Source organism: Vicia villosa, linkage group LG7 (assembly GCF_029867415.1).
Source record: "Vicia villosa cultivar HV-30 ecotype Madison, WI linkage group LG7, Vvil1.0, whole genome shotgun sequence".
Classification (NCBI taxonomy): domain Eukaryota; kingdom Viridiplantae; phylum Streptophyta; class Magnoliopsida; order Fabales; family Fabaceae; genus Vicia; species Vicia villosa.
This window is the reverse complement of record NC_081186.1, coordinates 116,194,883-116,209,913: the sequence shown is the minus strand read 5'-3', so window position 1 is coordinate 116,209,913 and position 15,031 is coordinate 116,194,883. Positions and strand designations below refer to the sequence as shown.

General features: G+C 34.5%; 1 protein-coding gene across 2 annotated transcripts; it reads left to right on the top strand.

Annotated features, from left to right (window-relative positions):
* The first annotated feature begins 2,852 nt into the window (after positions 1-2,852).
* Positions 2,853-7,090, top strand: LOC131616679 (shaggy-related protein kinase theta-like). 2 transcript variants are annotated; one of them, XM_058888082.1, is made up of 13 exons: positions 2,853-3,148; positions 3,521-3,769; positions 3,992-4,099; positions 4,249-4,308; positions 4,418-4,690; positions 4,807-4,881; positions 5,004-5,060; positions 5,153-5,293; positions 5,745-5,795; positions 5,912-6,007; positions 6,109-6,192; positions 6,436-6,538; positions 6,628-7,090. In XM_058888082.1, the coding sequence occupies exons 1-13, from the start codon at positions 3,086-3,088 to the stop codon at positions 6,687-6,689; spliced, it is 1,422 nt and encodes a 473-aa protein (XP_058744065.1). In that variant the 5' UTR covers positions 2,853-3,085; the 3' UTR covers positions 6,690-7,090. The 2 variants fall into 2 exon arrangements, with proteins under 2 accessions (XP_058744065.1, XP_058744066.1); XM_058888083.1 differs by having other exon boundaries at positions 2,854-3,148; positions 4,007-4,099.
* Positions 7,091-15,031: the final 7,941 nt, after the last annotated feature.

Genomic DNA, 15,031 nt, shown 5'->3' with positions numbered 1-15,031 from the left:
TTGAGACACATCTTCTGAGCGCTGAATTATGCGTACTCTTTATATATTTCCTGAAAGGGAAATTGCATTGGATTAGAGTACCATATTATCTTAAGCAAAATTCATATTATTGTTATCATCAAAACTAAGATAATTGATAAGAACAAATCTTGTTCTAACAAGCTTGTCCTCTTCATCATCCCAATCTCCTTCAGGCTTCAGAGTAGAGGTGGGCTGTTTATTTGCGTCTAAAACAACAGGATGTTTCCATCCTTTCACAACAACTTTCCATGCCTTGTTGTCTAGAGATTTTAAGAATGCCTCCATACGAGGTTTCCAGTAGTCATAATTGTTCCCAATCATAACCGGTGGTCTGTTCACAAAACCTCTTTCCTTGTCCATAGCACCAAAAAGTATCTTCCTTAGATCTCACCCAGATGCAGAGCAGGATGCCTGCTCTGATACCAATTGAAATTCTGATATCAGATATAAGATGTCAAATGAGATGTCACGGCACAATATCTGAGCACTTTAACAGTTATGAACAAGTATATGACATCAGATAAAACAGTGCAGAAAGTAAAGAATACAACGATATGTTGACCCAATTCGGAAACAACCTTCCTACTCTGGGGGCTACCAAGCCAGGGATGAAACCAATATTCGATAGTATCAATTCAAAGTCAAACTCCCTGTTTACACTTCTCACTTAATCACTACCCTTCCAATGACTTCTGCCTAAGACTCCCCTAGGTATGAGGCCCTCCTCAAATCCCTTTAATCACATAACCCTTGTGACAAAATGCACAATAAACTATATGCAAAACACACAATTCTCAATACTTCACAGCATATGAGAATTGACACACACTCCTTGCTTAAAAGCTTCGGAGATCAAACATTCAACACCTACAGGTTTGTGAATGAACAGCGGAACTTACAACCAAATAAGGATTCCTAGAACCCTAAAAATACAAATACCAGTTCCAAATAAAACTAGGTTACAACCCTTCTATTTATAGGATAAATCTCAACTGGACTGGGCTTCAAAAACGCAACAAAGAGGCTGCCCAAAATCTGCTACTTGTTCTCCAAGAAAGTAGGTCTTCAATCCAAACTTTCCTAAATTATCTCCAATTATAGAAAGTGTGGAAATCTCTGGATTTGAATCAATCTTGGATAACACATCAACTAATTGATTATTCCAGAATATTCTGTAGCTGAACATAAGATACTGTAGCAATTAAAAACGTGATCCACATGAAATATCAGCTCCTGCAGTCAAGATGTCAAACCAGACATGTTGAGTCATCTTGTTTGACATGTTGAAACCAGTAAACTGCATTCTCTTCAAAATGATTCTACTGGGTTTGTTTTAACAAAATGCATGCCAACCTTAGACCATTTACAATGGGGGTGTTGAAAAAATTATTCAATAGTTGAATAGGTGCAATGAGGTGTTGAATAAAGAGTTGAAAGCGATGTGGATTAATATGTGTTGAAAACATTCAACATGTTGAATGAGAAAGTGTGGGCCCACATATATTACTTTGCAAAATTTTATTGGTTGTTGTGATTGTTTAAAATGGTGGGATTGGGTGTTGAATTTTATTAAACAAAACCATTGTAGTGAGTAAAAATTAAATGAGTGTTGAATTATTATGCGGAAGAAAGAGAAGATAATGTGGAGAATAAAAAGTGAAAAAAGAGGGTGTTGAATATGCAAACCATTGTACATAGCCTTAGATATACAACAAGCTTGATTTTCAAAACATAACAAAAAAGAGTATGTTTACGAGCTTGGTCAGGTTCATTGACTACCGAACCCGACCAACTTAAATCACATTTATCTTTTAATTCACTTGCCTATCTGCTCAATCGAAGCAAACCAACTCATTGACCAGAAAAATCTTGGTTTGAATTAGATTTTGCCAGCTGGTATTTTTGCATGGGTCATTGTATTTGACTACTAAAACACACTTACAAAAGAATGAATGAAATATTAACCCCTCTTTCACACCAAACAAAATATCAAAAATATTATAAATTAAAAATTATTTAAAAAAAGCATATATTGAAATTTAATTAAAAAAATATTCAAAACCAAAATTTCTATTCGATTTATAGTAACAATAACAGTTGGCGGATAAGTTAGCTCATACCTAATAACCGATAGTTTATAGCATATGTAACAAATGACTGAGACATATAACTATTAAATTAATTAAAATATTTGATAAAATTAATGATTCAACTAACTTATAAATATAAAATGACATAAAATATATTTAATATATAATTATTTTATTTTAAATTAAAATAAATTATAAAGCATAAAATTAGATTTTTTTTTAAAACAATAAAGATAAAAGCGGAAAAAAAATTTTAAGCTATAAAAAAACACTAAAACACTTTTTATAGTAATATTTTTTAAAAAACTCTATAAACTAACAAAATAAACTTTAATTTATAATAATAAAAAAAGTTATCAAACAAATATAAATGATCCTACTAACTTATAAATTACAAGTTATAAACTAAAATTAAGAAAAATTGTAACTTACCAAAGATTGTGATACTAGTATCTATTATTACCAAAAAAAATCCAAATTAACTTAGTTGGATTAGTCTTTAAACCACCGTTGGATATATTCCATATAAGCGCCGCATCTTTTTTCGTAATTAACCAAAATTCAAAGGTCATTTCCACAACCACAACCCACCAAACCCACGAAATCACGACTGTCCATTTTTCTTCAAGGGACCCACAAACGGTCAAGATTACGCGTTTGACCGACGTACATATTTTGAACTTGGAATGATTAGGTTTGACCGTAGAAAAAATTCAGACATTTATTTTTCCATTAATTAAAAAAAAAAACAAAAAAGAAAAGACCACCTGCGAGAATCAGAAAGATAGAGAGAAAATCTAGAGAGAGAGAGAGAGAGAGAAACAACACCGGTCTTGTAACTTTCGTTAGATTGTGCTGTGTTCCATTTTTTTGGTAATTTTTTGTGGAATTTATTTATTTTTTTGGTGAGGATTTAGAAAATTAGGGTTTGGGCTGTGTTGTGCTGTCTTGTGTTGTGAGTGGAATCAGCAACCATGAATATGATGCGTCGCCTCAAGAGCATTGCTTCTGGGAGGACTTCGATTTCTTCAGATCCTGTAAGAATCACATACTTTAAGGTTTTTTTAGTCATGAATTTGGTTTTAGATTGTGTTTGTTTATTTGCTGACAAAAATTGGAAGAAATGAAGTAGATGAAGAAATGATCAATCAAATCAAGCTCACTGTTTATAGTTTATGAGATTTGTGTAGATTCTGGAACTCTTGTGTAGAGAAGTTTTTTTTTTTCGGATTTTTGAATTTTTTTTTAGTTTGGTTATTCATTCTGAGATTAAGTACTGTGTTAGTAAAGTTTGATACATTTTCTTGAGTTTTGACTGTGAAAATTTGATTTTTGAACCCTTCAATTTGATGCTTCTGGAACTGTGTTTGTCTTGGATGATTTACGATAATTGAGATGTATTTTTTCAGGGAGGGGATTCTAATTCGAAAAGAGCGAAGCTTGATCAAGAAACTGAGAAGGCGTTTTCAGGGAGGGGAACAAATACTTTAAGTAGAAGTGTTCGGGAGCAGCGGGTGGATGCTTCGAAAGAAGCTACCGTTGGGAGTTCTAATGTAGCTGCAGTAACTAAAACTGAGAAGTTAGGTTTTGATGAGCTTCCGAAAGAATTGCATGAGATGAAAATTAGAGACGAGAAAAGTACAAACAACAATGAGAAGGTAGTTAATGACATTCATTGATCTGTAATCGTTAGTTTCCTAGTTAAGATTTTTTGTCATTATTCATGTACTGTTATATAAATGTAGAATCATGTGTATAGATTTCATACATATTTCTTACAAAGTATATAAAATATATGAAAACATAAGCTGCTTTTATAGGTAATCTTAAGAATCTGGAAACTCTTTGAATGCATCAATAATTATTGAATATACTTATAGATTTTTTGTATGCAGGAAATAGAAGCAACTACAGTGAGTGGCAATGGAACAGAAACAGGTCAAATTATTACGACTACTATCAGTGGTCGAGATGGACAACCAAAGCAGGTTTTTACTTCATTATCATTGCTTTACTATTAGTTCCTTTATTTCAAAGATTCTGCTTACCATGTTAGCAAAATCTTAAATTTTAAACCCTTTTAATGATTTGCTACAAAGTCTAGAGCTCATAATAACTAATGTTATGTTTGGCGTAGACAATCTCTTACATGGCCGAACGCGTGGTTGGGACCGGCTCTTTCGGCGTTGTTTTTCAGGTATTTATATTCTTTTTGTTGTATTTTATAATTTATTCATGTAGTTGTTTTTTGCTTTACTCTTTCTCAGGGATGTTAACTTATTGATGATGTTCTTTATTTGATGTAGGCTAAGTGCCTTGAAACCGGTGGAGCGGTTGCCATAAAAAAAGTGTTGCAAGACAAGAGATATAAGAACAGGGAACTCCAAGTTATGCGGATGGTTGATCACCCTAATGTTGTTAAGTTGAAGCACTGTTTCTATTCAACAACCGAGAAAGATGAGCTATACCTTAACCTTGTTTTGGAGTATGTACCTGAAACTGTTTACAAAGTTTCAAAGAACTATAGCCGGTCGCACCAACATATGCCTATCATTTACGTGCAGCTGTATACATACCAGGTAAGTCTATGAAGTGTGAGTTGATTGACATTTTATCTTGTTTTGAATTCTCTGTTGGACTTGTTTTCTAGCTAATTGTGCTTGTATTAATTAGTCCTTTCCTAAATATCTTGTAGATTTTACGAGGATTAAATTATTTACATGAAGTGATTGGCGTTTGTCATCGAGACATCAAACCACAGAATCTATTGGTAAGATTTGGCTTTGTTAGTTTCAGCATTTCAGCTCTCTATGTATGAACTCTTGTAATGAATATTCCACAACAGTATGAGATCATTTTGAAGTTTGAACTGACATGTGATGCAAATGATAGGTCAATCAACAGACACATCAGTTGAAGATATGTGATTTTGGGAGTGCAAAGATGTTGGTGAGTTTCTTCACTCTGAATTTGAAGAGTTTATGTTATTATTGAATATGATAATAGTTTATATCTGAATTTATGATATTGTTGCATTTAAGGTGCCTGGTGAACCCAACATTTCGTACATATGCTCAAGATATTATAGAGCTCCCGAACTTATATTTGGAGCTACTGAATACACAACTGCTATTGATATGTGGTCTGCTGGTTGTGTTTTGGCTGAGCTCCTTCTAGGACAGGTGAGCATATTCATGTCTTGTTTTCTTTTGTTTCTTGTTTCTCTGTCTCTCTAAACGTCAGCCTTTTGAGGATTTGGTTCATAAGGGTTGGCCTAGCGGTGGAGGCTTGGGTCTTGAGAGTGTGCTCCTCTCAAGGTCCTGAGTTCGAATCCTGTTAGGTGCTATCAATCCTTGTGTGGGCCAGTCCATACAGAACTTTGTTCTGGCTTTAAACGGGGCCCCCGCTAGTGGACGGTGGGATTGGTCCCTCTTGGATTAGTCGGTCGCAAGGCCGGATACCAAGATTTTCAAAAAAAAAAAACTTATGTCAAACAATGCCATTGTTTGACATAAGTAATGGATTTGGTTCGACTAGATACATTCAAACAAGTTAATCCAAACAGTTGCTAAATCTACTAGAATTTAAGGCATGTTTTTCTATCGACACTTATCTTTTCTGTATTATTTGCAGGCATTGTTTCCTGGAGAGAGTGGAGTTGATCAGCTGGTGGAGATCATTAAGGTACAATTTCTTGTGTTCCTTAATTCTCCCTATCATTCTCTTGCTTTGTGAGTTTTTTATACTTTCGTTCTATCTTCTTTTTTTTCTTGAATCTGATTTTTTATTAACTACTCTAGGTCTTGGGAACACCAACCAGAGAAGAAATAAGGTGCATGAATCCAAACTACAATGAATTTAAGTTCCCGCAGATTAAAGCGCACCCGTGGCACAAGGTTAGCAATTTCTTTTCTCCATAAATTTCCCCCTAAGTTTGGATATAATTGATAAAGCACAAATTCTTCGGTTCATATCTGACTGAATTAGTGATTTCCAGCTTTTTCACAAGAGAATGCCATCTGAAGCAGTGGATTTAGTGTCAAGGTTGCTTCAGTATTCTCCACATCTACGTTGCACCGCCGTAAGTTTCCATACCATCTCGTTAATGTTTATGCCAGTAAATAAGGAAGATGGATCATTTTTAAGTGTGGTATTTATTCGTGTTTATAATCGTTTATTATGCAATCACTCACCAAAGAAGGAAGATGTGCCACTCTTAATGTTCTATTAATGTAGTTATTTATGTTAAAAATCATAATTACTTAATTTCATTCAAGATTGAACACTCTTGAAGTTAGTTTGATCTAATTGTTTCTGTTTTCAGTTGGCGGCATGTGCACACCCATTCTTCGATGATCTGCGAGACCCAAAAGCCAGCCTGCCAAATGGACAACCACTACCTCCTTTGTTCAACTTCACACCTCAAGGTAAGATGGTTCCCGAGATGAAGTTTTAATTTTTGGTTATACAATATCTTTCAACGTTGCTTATAAGAAATTCCAACATTGCATTGCAGAACTGGTAAATGTGCCCGACGATTTGCGTCAACGTCTCATTCCTGAGCATGCAAGGAGTTAAATTTATTCATGCAGTCATTATAAACCTGTAACATCTATAAGGGTATCGCAAATGGATTTTGAATGACTAGAATACCCTCGTATGTAGAGTCGTAATCCTTCGATATTTCTTGCCCCTCAAGGTCTTTTGTCTAGTCTTCACAATTGTGTCTATAAACTTAACAGAAAGTTTGAACAACTTGTGACTTCTCTATGATGCACAATGTGAAGACAATGATGACATGGATAAAGTGACACTATCAGTTGTTGTAGCTTGTAAGTGTTTGGATTGTAAACCATTTTGTAGTATTAGCTTATGATTTTGTTGTATGCTTAGGTTATGAGAGATAGTGAGTTTCTAACAATCATGTAATTACTTTTTCATACAATTCAAGTTCGTTTATTCCTTAATTTGGACTAAAATGAGTCTTCTATCTGAGTAGGCATTATTTTTCTACTGATACATTTTTTCTTTCTTTTCCTGTTTTACCAAAGAATGAAAAAATGAAAAGAAAAAAAAAGTTCTAGTATATGATAAGGTATTAGAAGTATGTAAAGAATGAAAAATCTTTAACCATCGTAGGTGGAAATGCTAGGAAAAAAGAATGTTTAACTATGGATGAATGAAATCATGTAATAAAGTCAATAAAAACTGCATACTGAAAGAACTATACAAATATTTTTTGGGATTTCTGATAAATATTAAATAAGACATGTGGATTGAATTGAAGCATCTATGAAATCTGCATTTGGAATTTAAAAAATAGAAAATGAAAAAAAAATTGTTTTAAGATAGAAAAGAGGTTGAAAAGGTGTTTTCACTTTTATATAAAACAGAAAAAGAGAAGAGAAGGAACAACAAAAAAAACAAATAGTCTTCAAGTAAATCTCATGGATGTCAATTTGCCACATTTGCCTCCGTTAGCGGGGATTTCCGTAGGGATTCCCGGCCCTAAAGACGGAGAATTTTCCCTCCGTGGGGACGGGGAACAAAGTCTATCGGAAGGACTTCGGAGACGGGGGTGGCGTAAATATCCCCCGCCCCGCATAAAATAGCCAAATGTCCTTAATTTATTTTATATATATATATATATATATATATATATATATATATATATATATATATATATATATATATATATATATAATTATATATATATATATTTTAAATTATTATGTAAGTCTATTTGTCATTTCATATAATTAATCTTATACACAAATTTAAAATATATATATATATGCATTGTTAGTAAAAGAGTGAGATCTAAATCATTATTTCAAGTTTATTTTAAGTTTGAAATTTTGGTGGTCATGACACTCAATATTATAGATTAAATATTGTTAAAACAATATATTTATCGTAAAGGAATAATTTTTAAATTTCTCATGGTTACTTTTTGAAGCTTTTACTGTTAATTTGGTTTTAAAAAATAATAATCATGTCTATGGATCTCCGCATGGGGACACGTGAGGACCCGCGGGGATCCGCTGGGACGGAGATGGGGGACAAAATCCCCCCGTAGCGGGGACCCGAAGCAGGGATGGGAAATAGATTCGATGGCGGAGATTATGATGAGAATGTATTACCCGGCCCCGCCCCGCCCCATCGACATCCCTATCTCATAACCTTGATTTTATGTTGTAAAAAGAGAAGATAACAATATTGTTTTTTTTTTTAATTTGTAATATAAAAATGATCATAAATATCTTACTATATCTAATGTTTATAAGTTCAATAAAAAACTTTTATGTGAAGAATAATAAGAAAGTCTTAAGTGATTCTCATGACTTTGATTTTATGTTGTAAAAGAAGAAAATAACGATATTATTTTTTAATTGTAATACAAAAATGATTCTCAAATATCTAACTATATATAATATTTATAAGTTCAATTAAAAAAAAACTTTTATGAGAAGAATAATAAGAAAGTTACTGAACAAGCGAAAGGAAATAAAATACTTTTAAAAAATGAGTGAGAAATCTTATTTTATTTTTTTCAAACCAATTTTATAGAAATAGAAGTTTCAGATTCGTTAACAGTTGGATTAAATTACTTTTAAAATAAAAGGTTTGTGAGGCATAGTGTTAGACTTTTACTATTCAGATCGTTGAAATAAGATTTGAGTAGAGAGATACTACGTTCGCGCTGCATCAGATTTTTTAGGATTTTTTGTCTTATCATTTTCAATTTGGTTACATAAGAAGGTTTAGGAACACAAAGAGTCCAAGGTTTTAGGAGGATTCACAATAGAAGATACCAAAGAGGAAAGCATTTAATTTGGGGTTTATCGTTTTTTTTGTCTTTTCTTCGTTAGGAGCTCTTATTCAACATGTCACTTAAACTGCAAGCTCCCTTATGCCCTAGTTTTTCTTAAGAAAATTTCTTTACCCACCTCCCTATGGGTGGTCACCTCCTGCGAAAAACCAAAACTACCCCTGCTTCGGAAGTTCATTTCCGAAAGCGTGTTTTTTTAAAAAAATTGACTTCGGAAGTTCATTTCCGAAACAATTATTTCGGAAGTTCACTTCCGAAATACTGCGATTTCTGCAGATTTATCAAAACACCCCCCCTCCCCCAATCATTTACCCTAAATCAAAACAAAAAGTGGCAAAGGCGAAAATTTGTGCAAACAGAATTCCAAAGCTCCATCAAGGCTCCAATCACACTGCTAAACAACATTCAAAAGCCCTCAATCCTAACACTTTGTAAGTTTTGAAATTTTTAGATCTATTATTCAAATGCATGTTATTTAGGGTTTTAATTGTATAAATGATATATGGTTAGGTTGTTAGTAGTATTTAGGTTGTTTAGAAGCATTTTGATTTGTTTTGAAGTTTGGTTTAGGGGTCTGTCATGGAAGTTGCAGAAAATCCCATCGTAGGGGTGTTTCGGAAGTTCATTTCCGAAAACACCTCCATCCCATTTTGATTTTGATTTGTTTTTTATTTTGTCTCTCATATTAATCAATTTCAATTGTTTACAGGAACATGTCAGGCAACCAACCAGCACGCAGGACTGACGCTAAGGGAAGAAAGGGTTCTTCAAAGAAGGAGGTGAAAGAGGTGAAAGAGGTGAAGGAGGTGAAGGAGGTGAAGGAGGTGAAGGAGAAGAAGGAGAAGAAGAAGCTTTTGACTGGTTCTGCTTCGCAGCCTTCAGGCGTGATCAACGCTGATGTTTCTGATACTGAGTGGGATGAGGACTGGTATAATTATCTTCATTCGGAGGAGTTCGCTCGTCGGGAAGAATAACGTGTTTTTATTTTGTTTGATGTGTATTTTGTAACGCTCGTCGGGCAGAATAACATGCTTTTGTCTTGTTTGACGTGTCTTGTTTTGTTCTGATTTCGGATTGTATCGAATAATGTTTTTGTATTGGATTTATCATCTTAGTTTTTGGAAGTGGTAACCGGGGCTGGAACATATGACGGAGGAGGTGGATGTCCAGAGGAAGAAGAACCGGAGGTACGTCCACCGCGAGACAAATGAGCCAATCAATGTAAGCTATAGTTTATCATTATCATCTGGGGACGTCATTTCTAAAAAATCAAGATTAAAAATAATAAGATTTTTTTCCCAATTTTTTTAATGACGTCCCCTGATGATAATGATAAACTATAGCTTACATTGATTGGCTCCTTTGTGTCGCGGTGGACGTACCTCCGGTTCTTCTTCCTCCGGACATCCACCTCCTCCGTCATATGTTCCGGCCCGGGTTACCACTTCCAAAAACTAAGATGATAATATTATCGTTGTAATCTTCACCCGATTAAATAAAGCGAATTGTAACTTTAATTTTCGTTGGAAGTCTTTTTTTCTCCCCACCACTCTCTCATCCCCACTTACCCGTGTTGAACAATATGTAACTTTAATTTTATGTAATATTATCGTTGTAATCTTCACCCGATTAAATAAAGCGAATTGTTGTTGTTTTTCATTTTATTCTGTCCAGACATATTTTCGGAAGTTCATTTCCGAATTCCCCAAGGGGGTGCGTTCGGAGATGAACTTCCGAAACACCACATTTTCTGAAAAAGTCACTTTATTTCGGAGATGCATCTCCGAAATCAATATTTTATATTAAAAAAAACACGTTTTCGGAAGTTCATTTCCGAAAACACCTTTTTCAAGAAAAAAGTACAGTTTCGGAAATGAACTTCCGAAACAAGGGGTATTGTGGTAAATTCACCGGAGGTGGCCAAGAAGGTTGGGAGGTGGGTGAAGAAATTCTCTTTCTTAAAACATGCAAGCTGACCTCAGTTCCTTTTTGAATATCTAGCATTTTAATTCGTCATTCGTACCTCCTACTTTCATTGCTACCTTGATGAATCAGTCGATGTACTATGTAGGTTCTCTTCCTGTGCATGATCATGCTGTAACATCCCGATTTTATTAGCTATTTATTTAATTAGTTTTATTTGGTGTTTTACTAATTATTCATGTTATTCAATTATTTAGTATGATATTATTTAATTTGAGATTTGTGCTAATTGGATTAATTGAATTATTAGTAATATTATGAGATATTAGTTGATGGGCCTAATTTAGTTAGAAAGAATAGATTGTGGGTTAAGCCCATTTATGTGAGAAAGATAGTAAGAGAGAAATTAGGTTAGTTCTCATAACATTCATTTTGGAGAAAGAGGCTAGAGGAAGAGAAGAGGATTGTGAGATTCTTGAAGATTGAAGGAGTTTGAATAGAGGTAAGGGTTTGAATACAAGTTCTTATAGGCTATATGATTGGGTAATGTGTTTGATTGTGATTTTCTCTTCATCTTTGCAATCTCATGGAAATATAGAAAAGTTAGGTTTTATGAACAAATACATGAATTGATGATTTGAAATGTGCTTAGTTGATGTTTGATGATGGTATGATGTTATAAGACCCATAAAATGTGTTGTGTTTGTGTTTATACCATGTATTCTGTAGTTGTTCGTGATGTGTGATGTTTCCAATTTGATTTGGGTTAAGTTTAGAGGTTTTTGAATGAGTTTCGTATGCTGTTTTTGGGTTTTGGGGTTTTCTGAAAATCGCCAGTTCGCGCCGCGAACTATTGTTCGAGCCGCGAACTGCTTGGCAGAAACTTGGGGATTATTTGATTCACTCAGTTCGCGCCGCGAACTATTGTTCGAGCCGCGAACCCTGTTTTACAGCACTTTTTCCAAACTTTGAAAGGCCATAACTTTTGATCCGTAACTCCGTTTTATGCGCCGTTCGAAGCGTTAGGAAGCTAATGAGATTGTCTATTTGATAGGATAGAATGGATTGACACTTGTATCATAAATTATGATGATAATTGAGAATAACATTTACCTATATGTGTATGTTATGGATGAACTATGCATGATCAATGTTCATGGATGTATTATGTGATATGATAACCATGATTTATGTGATTGAATTCTAAATGCTAGTTGATGTGGAATAGTTTAAATTGGATGTTAATATATGGATAGCATGTGATTACTTATGTGTGTATTATGAATTAAGACTTGTGGTTAATATTCATATATGTGTTAAGTGATGTGATATCCATGATATGTTATAATGAATATAAATATACATTTATATGTACTATTTGAATGTGTCTTCTCGATAATGATCACTTTAAGGTGTATGGATTGAGATGTGGATTGAATACATGTAAATGCTTTTATGTGCGTTACGTTTTGGTATGTAATGAATAACAACTATTGGTAAGATATGTGGTGATATATTCATGATGATTGTGATTGGATATATGATGGTTGTTATGCCTTGTTGTAATTGTTAATTGTGTTGTGAATGTGGTGTACAATTGGCGGATAATTCATAGAGTTGGATTATTGTGGTATGCGGTAAGTTAAGATTGATGAGATAATCTTAATTGCATAAATTGTTGGTAATTGTACATACATTCATAGCATGGTCGGCTTTATGGTGGAAGCGGTGAAACTTGGGTTCACATGGTAAGAGACGTTGATCCTTGAATGGAAATAGGCGTAGCAGACGTGATCCTTAATTGGAAATAGGCGTATTGGCTTTGATCTTGTCCGGATCGGAAGCGTGGCTTGGATTCTAAACATTGAATCGGAAAGCGGTGAAGCATTGGATTCACATTGGGTACCACATGCATAGAGTCACATGTCTTGCATTGAGTCACATTGGTGTTATGTGATGTTTGAATGTATGCAATTATGTGATTGTTATGTGTGTATAAAATGTGATAAGTGTATTTGATGATTCATTTGATATGAATTGTTGTTGTGTTATGAATGTGATATATGTGATTTGGAACACATGTGATATAAATGTGAATTTATATGTATTAATGATATATGCATATATATGTGAATATGTGAATCCTGTTTGATCACTTAGAATTGAATGAGCTATGTTGTATGACATGAACATGTGAATCTTGATTAATGGCATATGATGCATGTTTATGTGGAGAGTGATGAATTCTTGAAATGTATTCTTATTGTGTTTTACATTTCCCATTATCATGTTTTCTATAAGAAGTTGAATTCTCACCCTTCTGTTTGAATGTTATCCTTTGTTGGTAACGTGCAGGTTCCATGGATAGTGATGCTTCGAAGGAGGCTTAGCGTCGAGATTTAGATCTCTAGTAGGGTGTCGTGACTAAGTAGTCACTTGTGCTCTGGTCATATGTAACACATGGGAGTTGGGCTTTATGTTTTATGACTCGATGTTATGAGATGTTTGTTTACTCATATAGTATTTGTATTTGAATATGTTATTCTGGTTAATGTGTGGCCTTGAGCCAAGATGTTGAGACATGGTGGATGATGTATGGGAATCATTCTATTTTACCATTTATTCGATGAGATGATTATTCCGCTGTGGTTTGCATGTTATTTAAATTCCCGTGTTATTTGGAAATGACCATTGCATGTTTAAAGATAAAATATTTGTTCTATTTTGAATTGTGTGTAACGCCCTCGTGAGATGCATGCTTCTTTACTCTGATTTATGCGAATATATGCCTTATTTGCTTAGTATAGAATTGGGGGTGTTACATAGTGGTATCAGAGCACGGTCGGTCAGTTGGCCAGGTCATTTATGTTTTCCTATCCCTTTTGTATTAGATTTGTGTGTCTGACACGATCGATACTGTTTGTTTGTCGGGTTTGGACATCTTAGGACAATGGCTGCAGGAAGGAATGTTGACATTAGTGTTGAGGCGGTGATGAGGTGGACTGGTGCGATTGGACAAGTTCCGCAAGAGAATTCCGGTTATGGAGGGAAGGATGAGTTCTGTGCTTTCGGAGAATTCCTAAGGTGCAATCCGTCGACTTTTGAAGGAGAGTATGGACCGGACAAAGCACATGCATGGATGAGAGAAATGGAAAAGATTTTTCAAATCATGATTTGTACGGATGTACAGAAGGTTGGGTACTCATATGCTGACGAAAGGAGCTGACGATTGGTGGAGTAATACTGTGCAGAGATTTGAAAGAGAAGGTATTGAAGTCACTTGGAATCTTTTTCGTGATGCATTTTTGGAAAACTATTTTCCAGGAGATGTGCGTGGGAAGAAAGAAGTGGAGTTTCTAGAGTTGAAACGAGAAAGAGAACAATCCAGTGGGAGACCTTATGATGTCAAGAGGAAACAATCTGGTTTTGGCAAGAAGCTAAGTGGGGGAGGGACTCCTACACCACTTAAGTGTTTTGGATGTGATGTTGAAGGTCATCGTGATGCTGAGTGTAAGAAAGAGGTTTCTACTTGCACCAAGTGTGACAAGCCGAAGAAGGAACAAGCGGAAGGAGAAGTACTTGCGTTGTCTGGTGCTAAAACCACTACTAAGGATAAGCTAATCTGAGGTACGTGCTTTATTATTGATAATGATGCAACGTATTCATTTATTTCTTTGGATTGTGCTAAGAGGTTGAATCTTGTGTTATCTGATATGCATGGAAGTATGGTTATTGATACGCTTGCTATGAGTTTTGTTTCAACTTCTTATGTGTGTTTGAATTGTCTGTTGAGTATCTTTGGTAGAGATTTTGGGAATTGATTTGATTTAGCTTATTTTCGTTAGAGCAAGTTGATGAGAATTTTGGTATGAATTGTTTGGAGTTGAAGCAAGTAATTGTAATCTTAAGAGGATTTTGGATCTTGGTGTGTTAAGTAATTTCGAGTGTGAGTTCTGAAGGAACACTATTATGGTTTAGTAATGATGGTTTATGTTTCATTATGATTTTCGATTGTCTATTGACAAATTGAGGACTTGATCACCCTTAATCTATTGTTGATAGAAAACGAGATCGTATTGGATGAGATAAACTTCCCTTGCTAAATTGGTATTTTGCAAAGTGACTAAGGAGAGGTTGAAGAGTCAAATTGAGGAGTTGTTGAGAA

What these genes read in the sequence shown, in the direction of transcription:
- LOC131616679 (XM_058888082.1), top strand. Translation starts at nt 3,086, where the DNA reads ATGAATATGATGCGTCGCCTCAAGAGCATTGCTTCTGGGAGGACTTCG. An exon ending in TTGGGAGTGCAAAGATGTTG is followed by an intron (nt 5,061 to 5,152) that starts GTGAGTTTCTTC and finishes GTTGCATTTAAG; the next exon opens with GTGCCTGGTGAACCCAACAT. An exon ending in CTGAGCTCCTTCTAGGACAG is followed by an intron (nt 5,294 to 5,744) that starts GTGAGCATATTC and finishes TATTATTTGCAG; the next exon opens with GCATTGTTTCCTGGAGAGAG.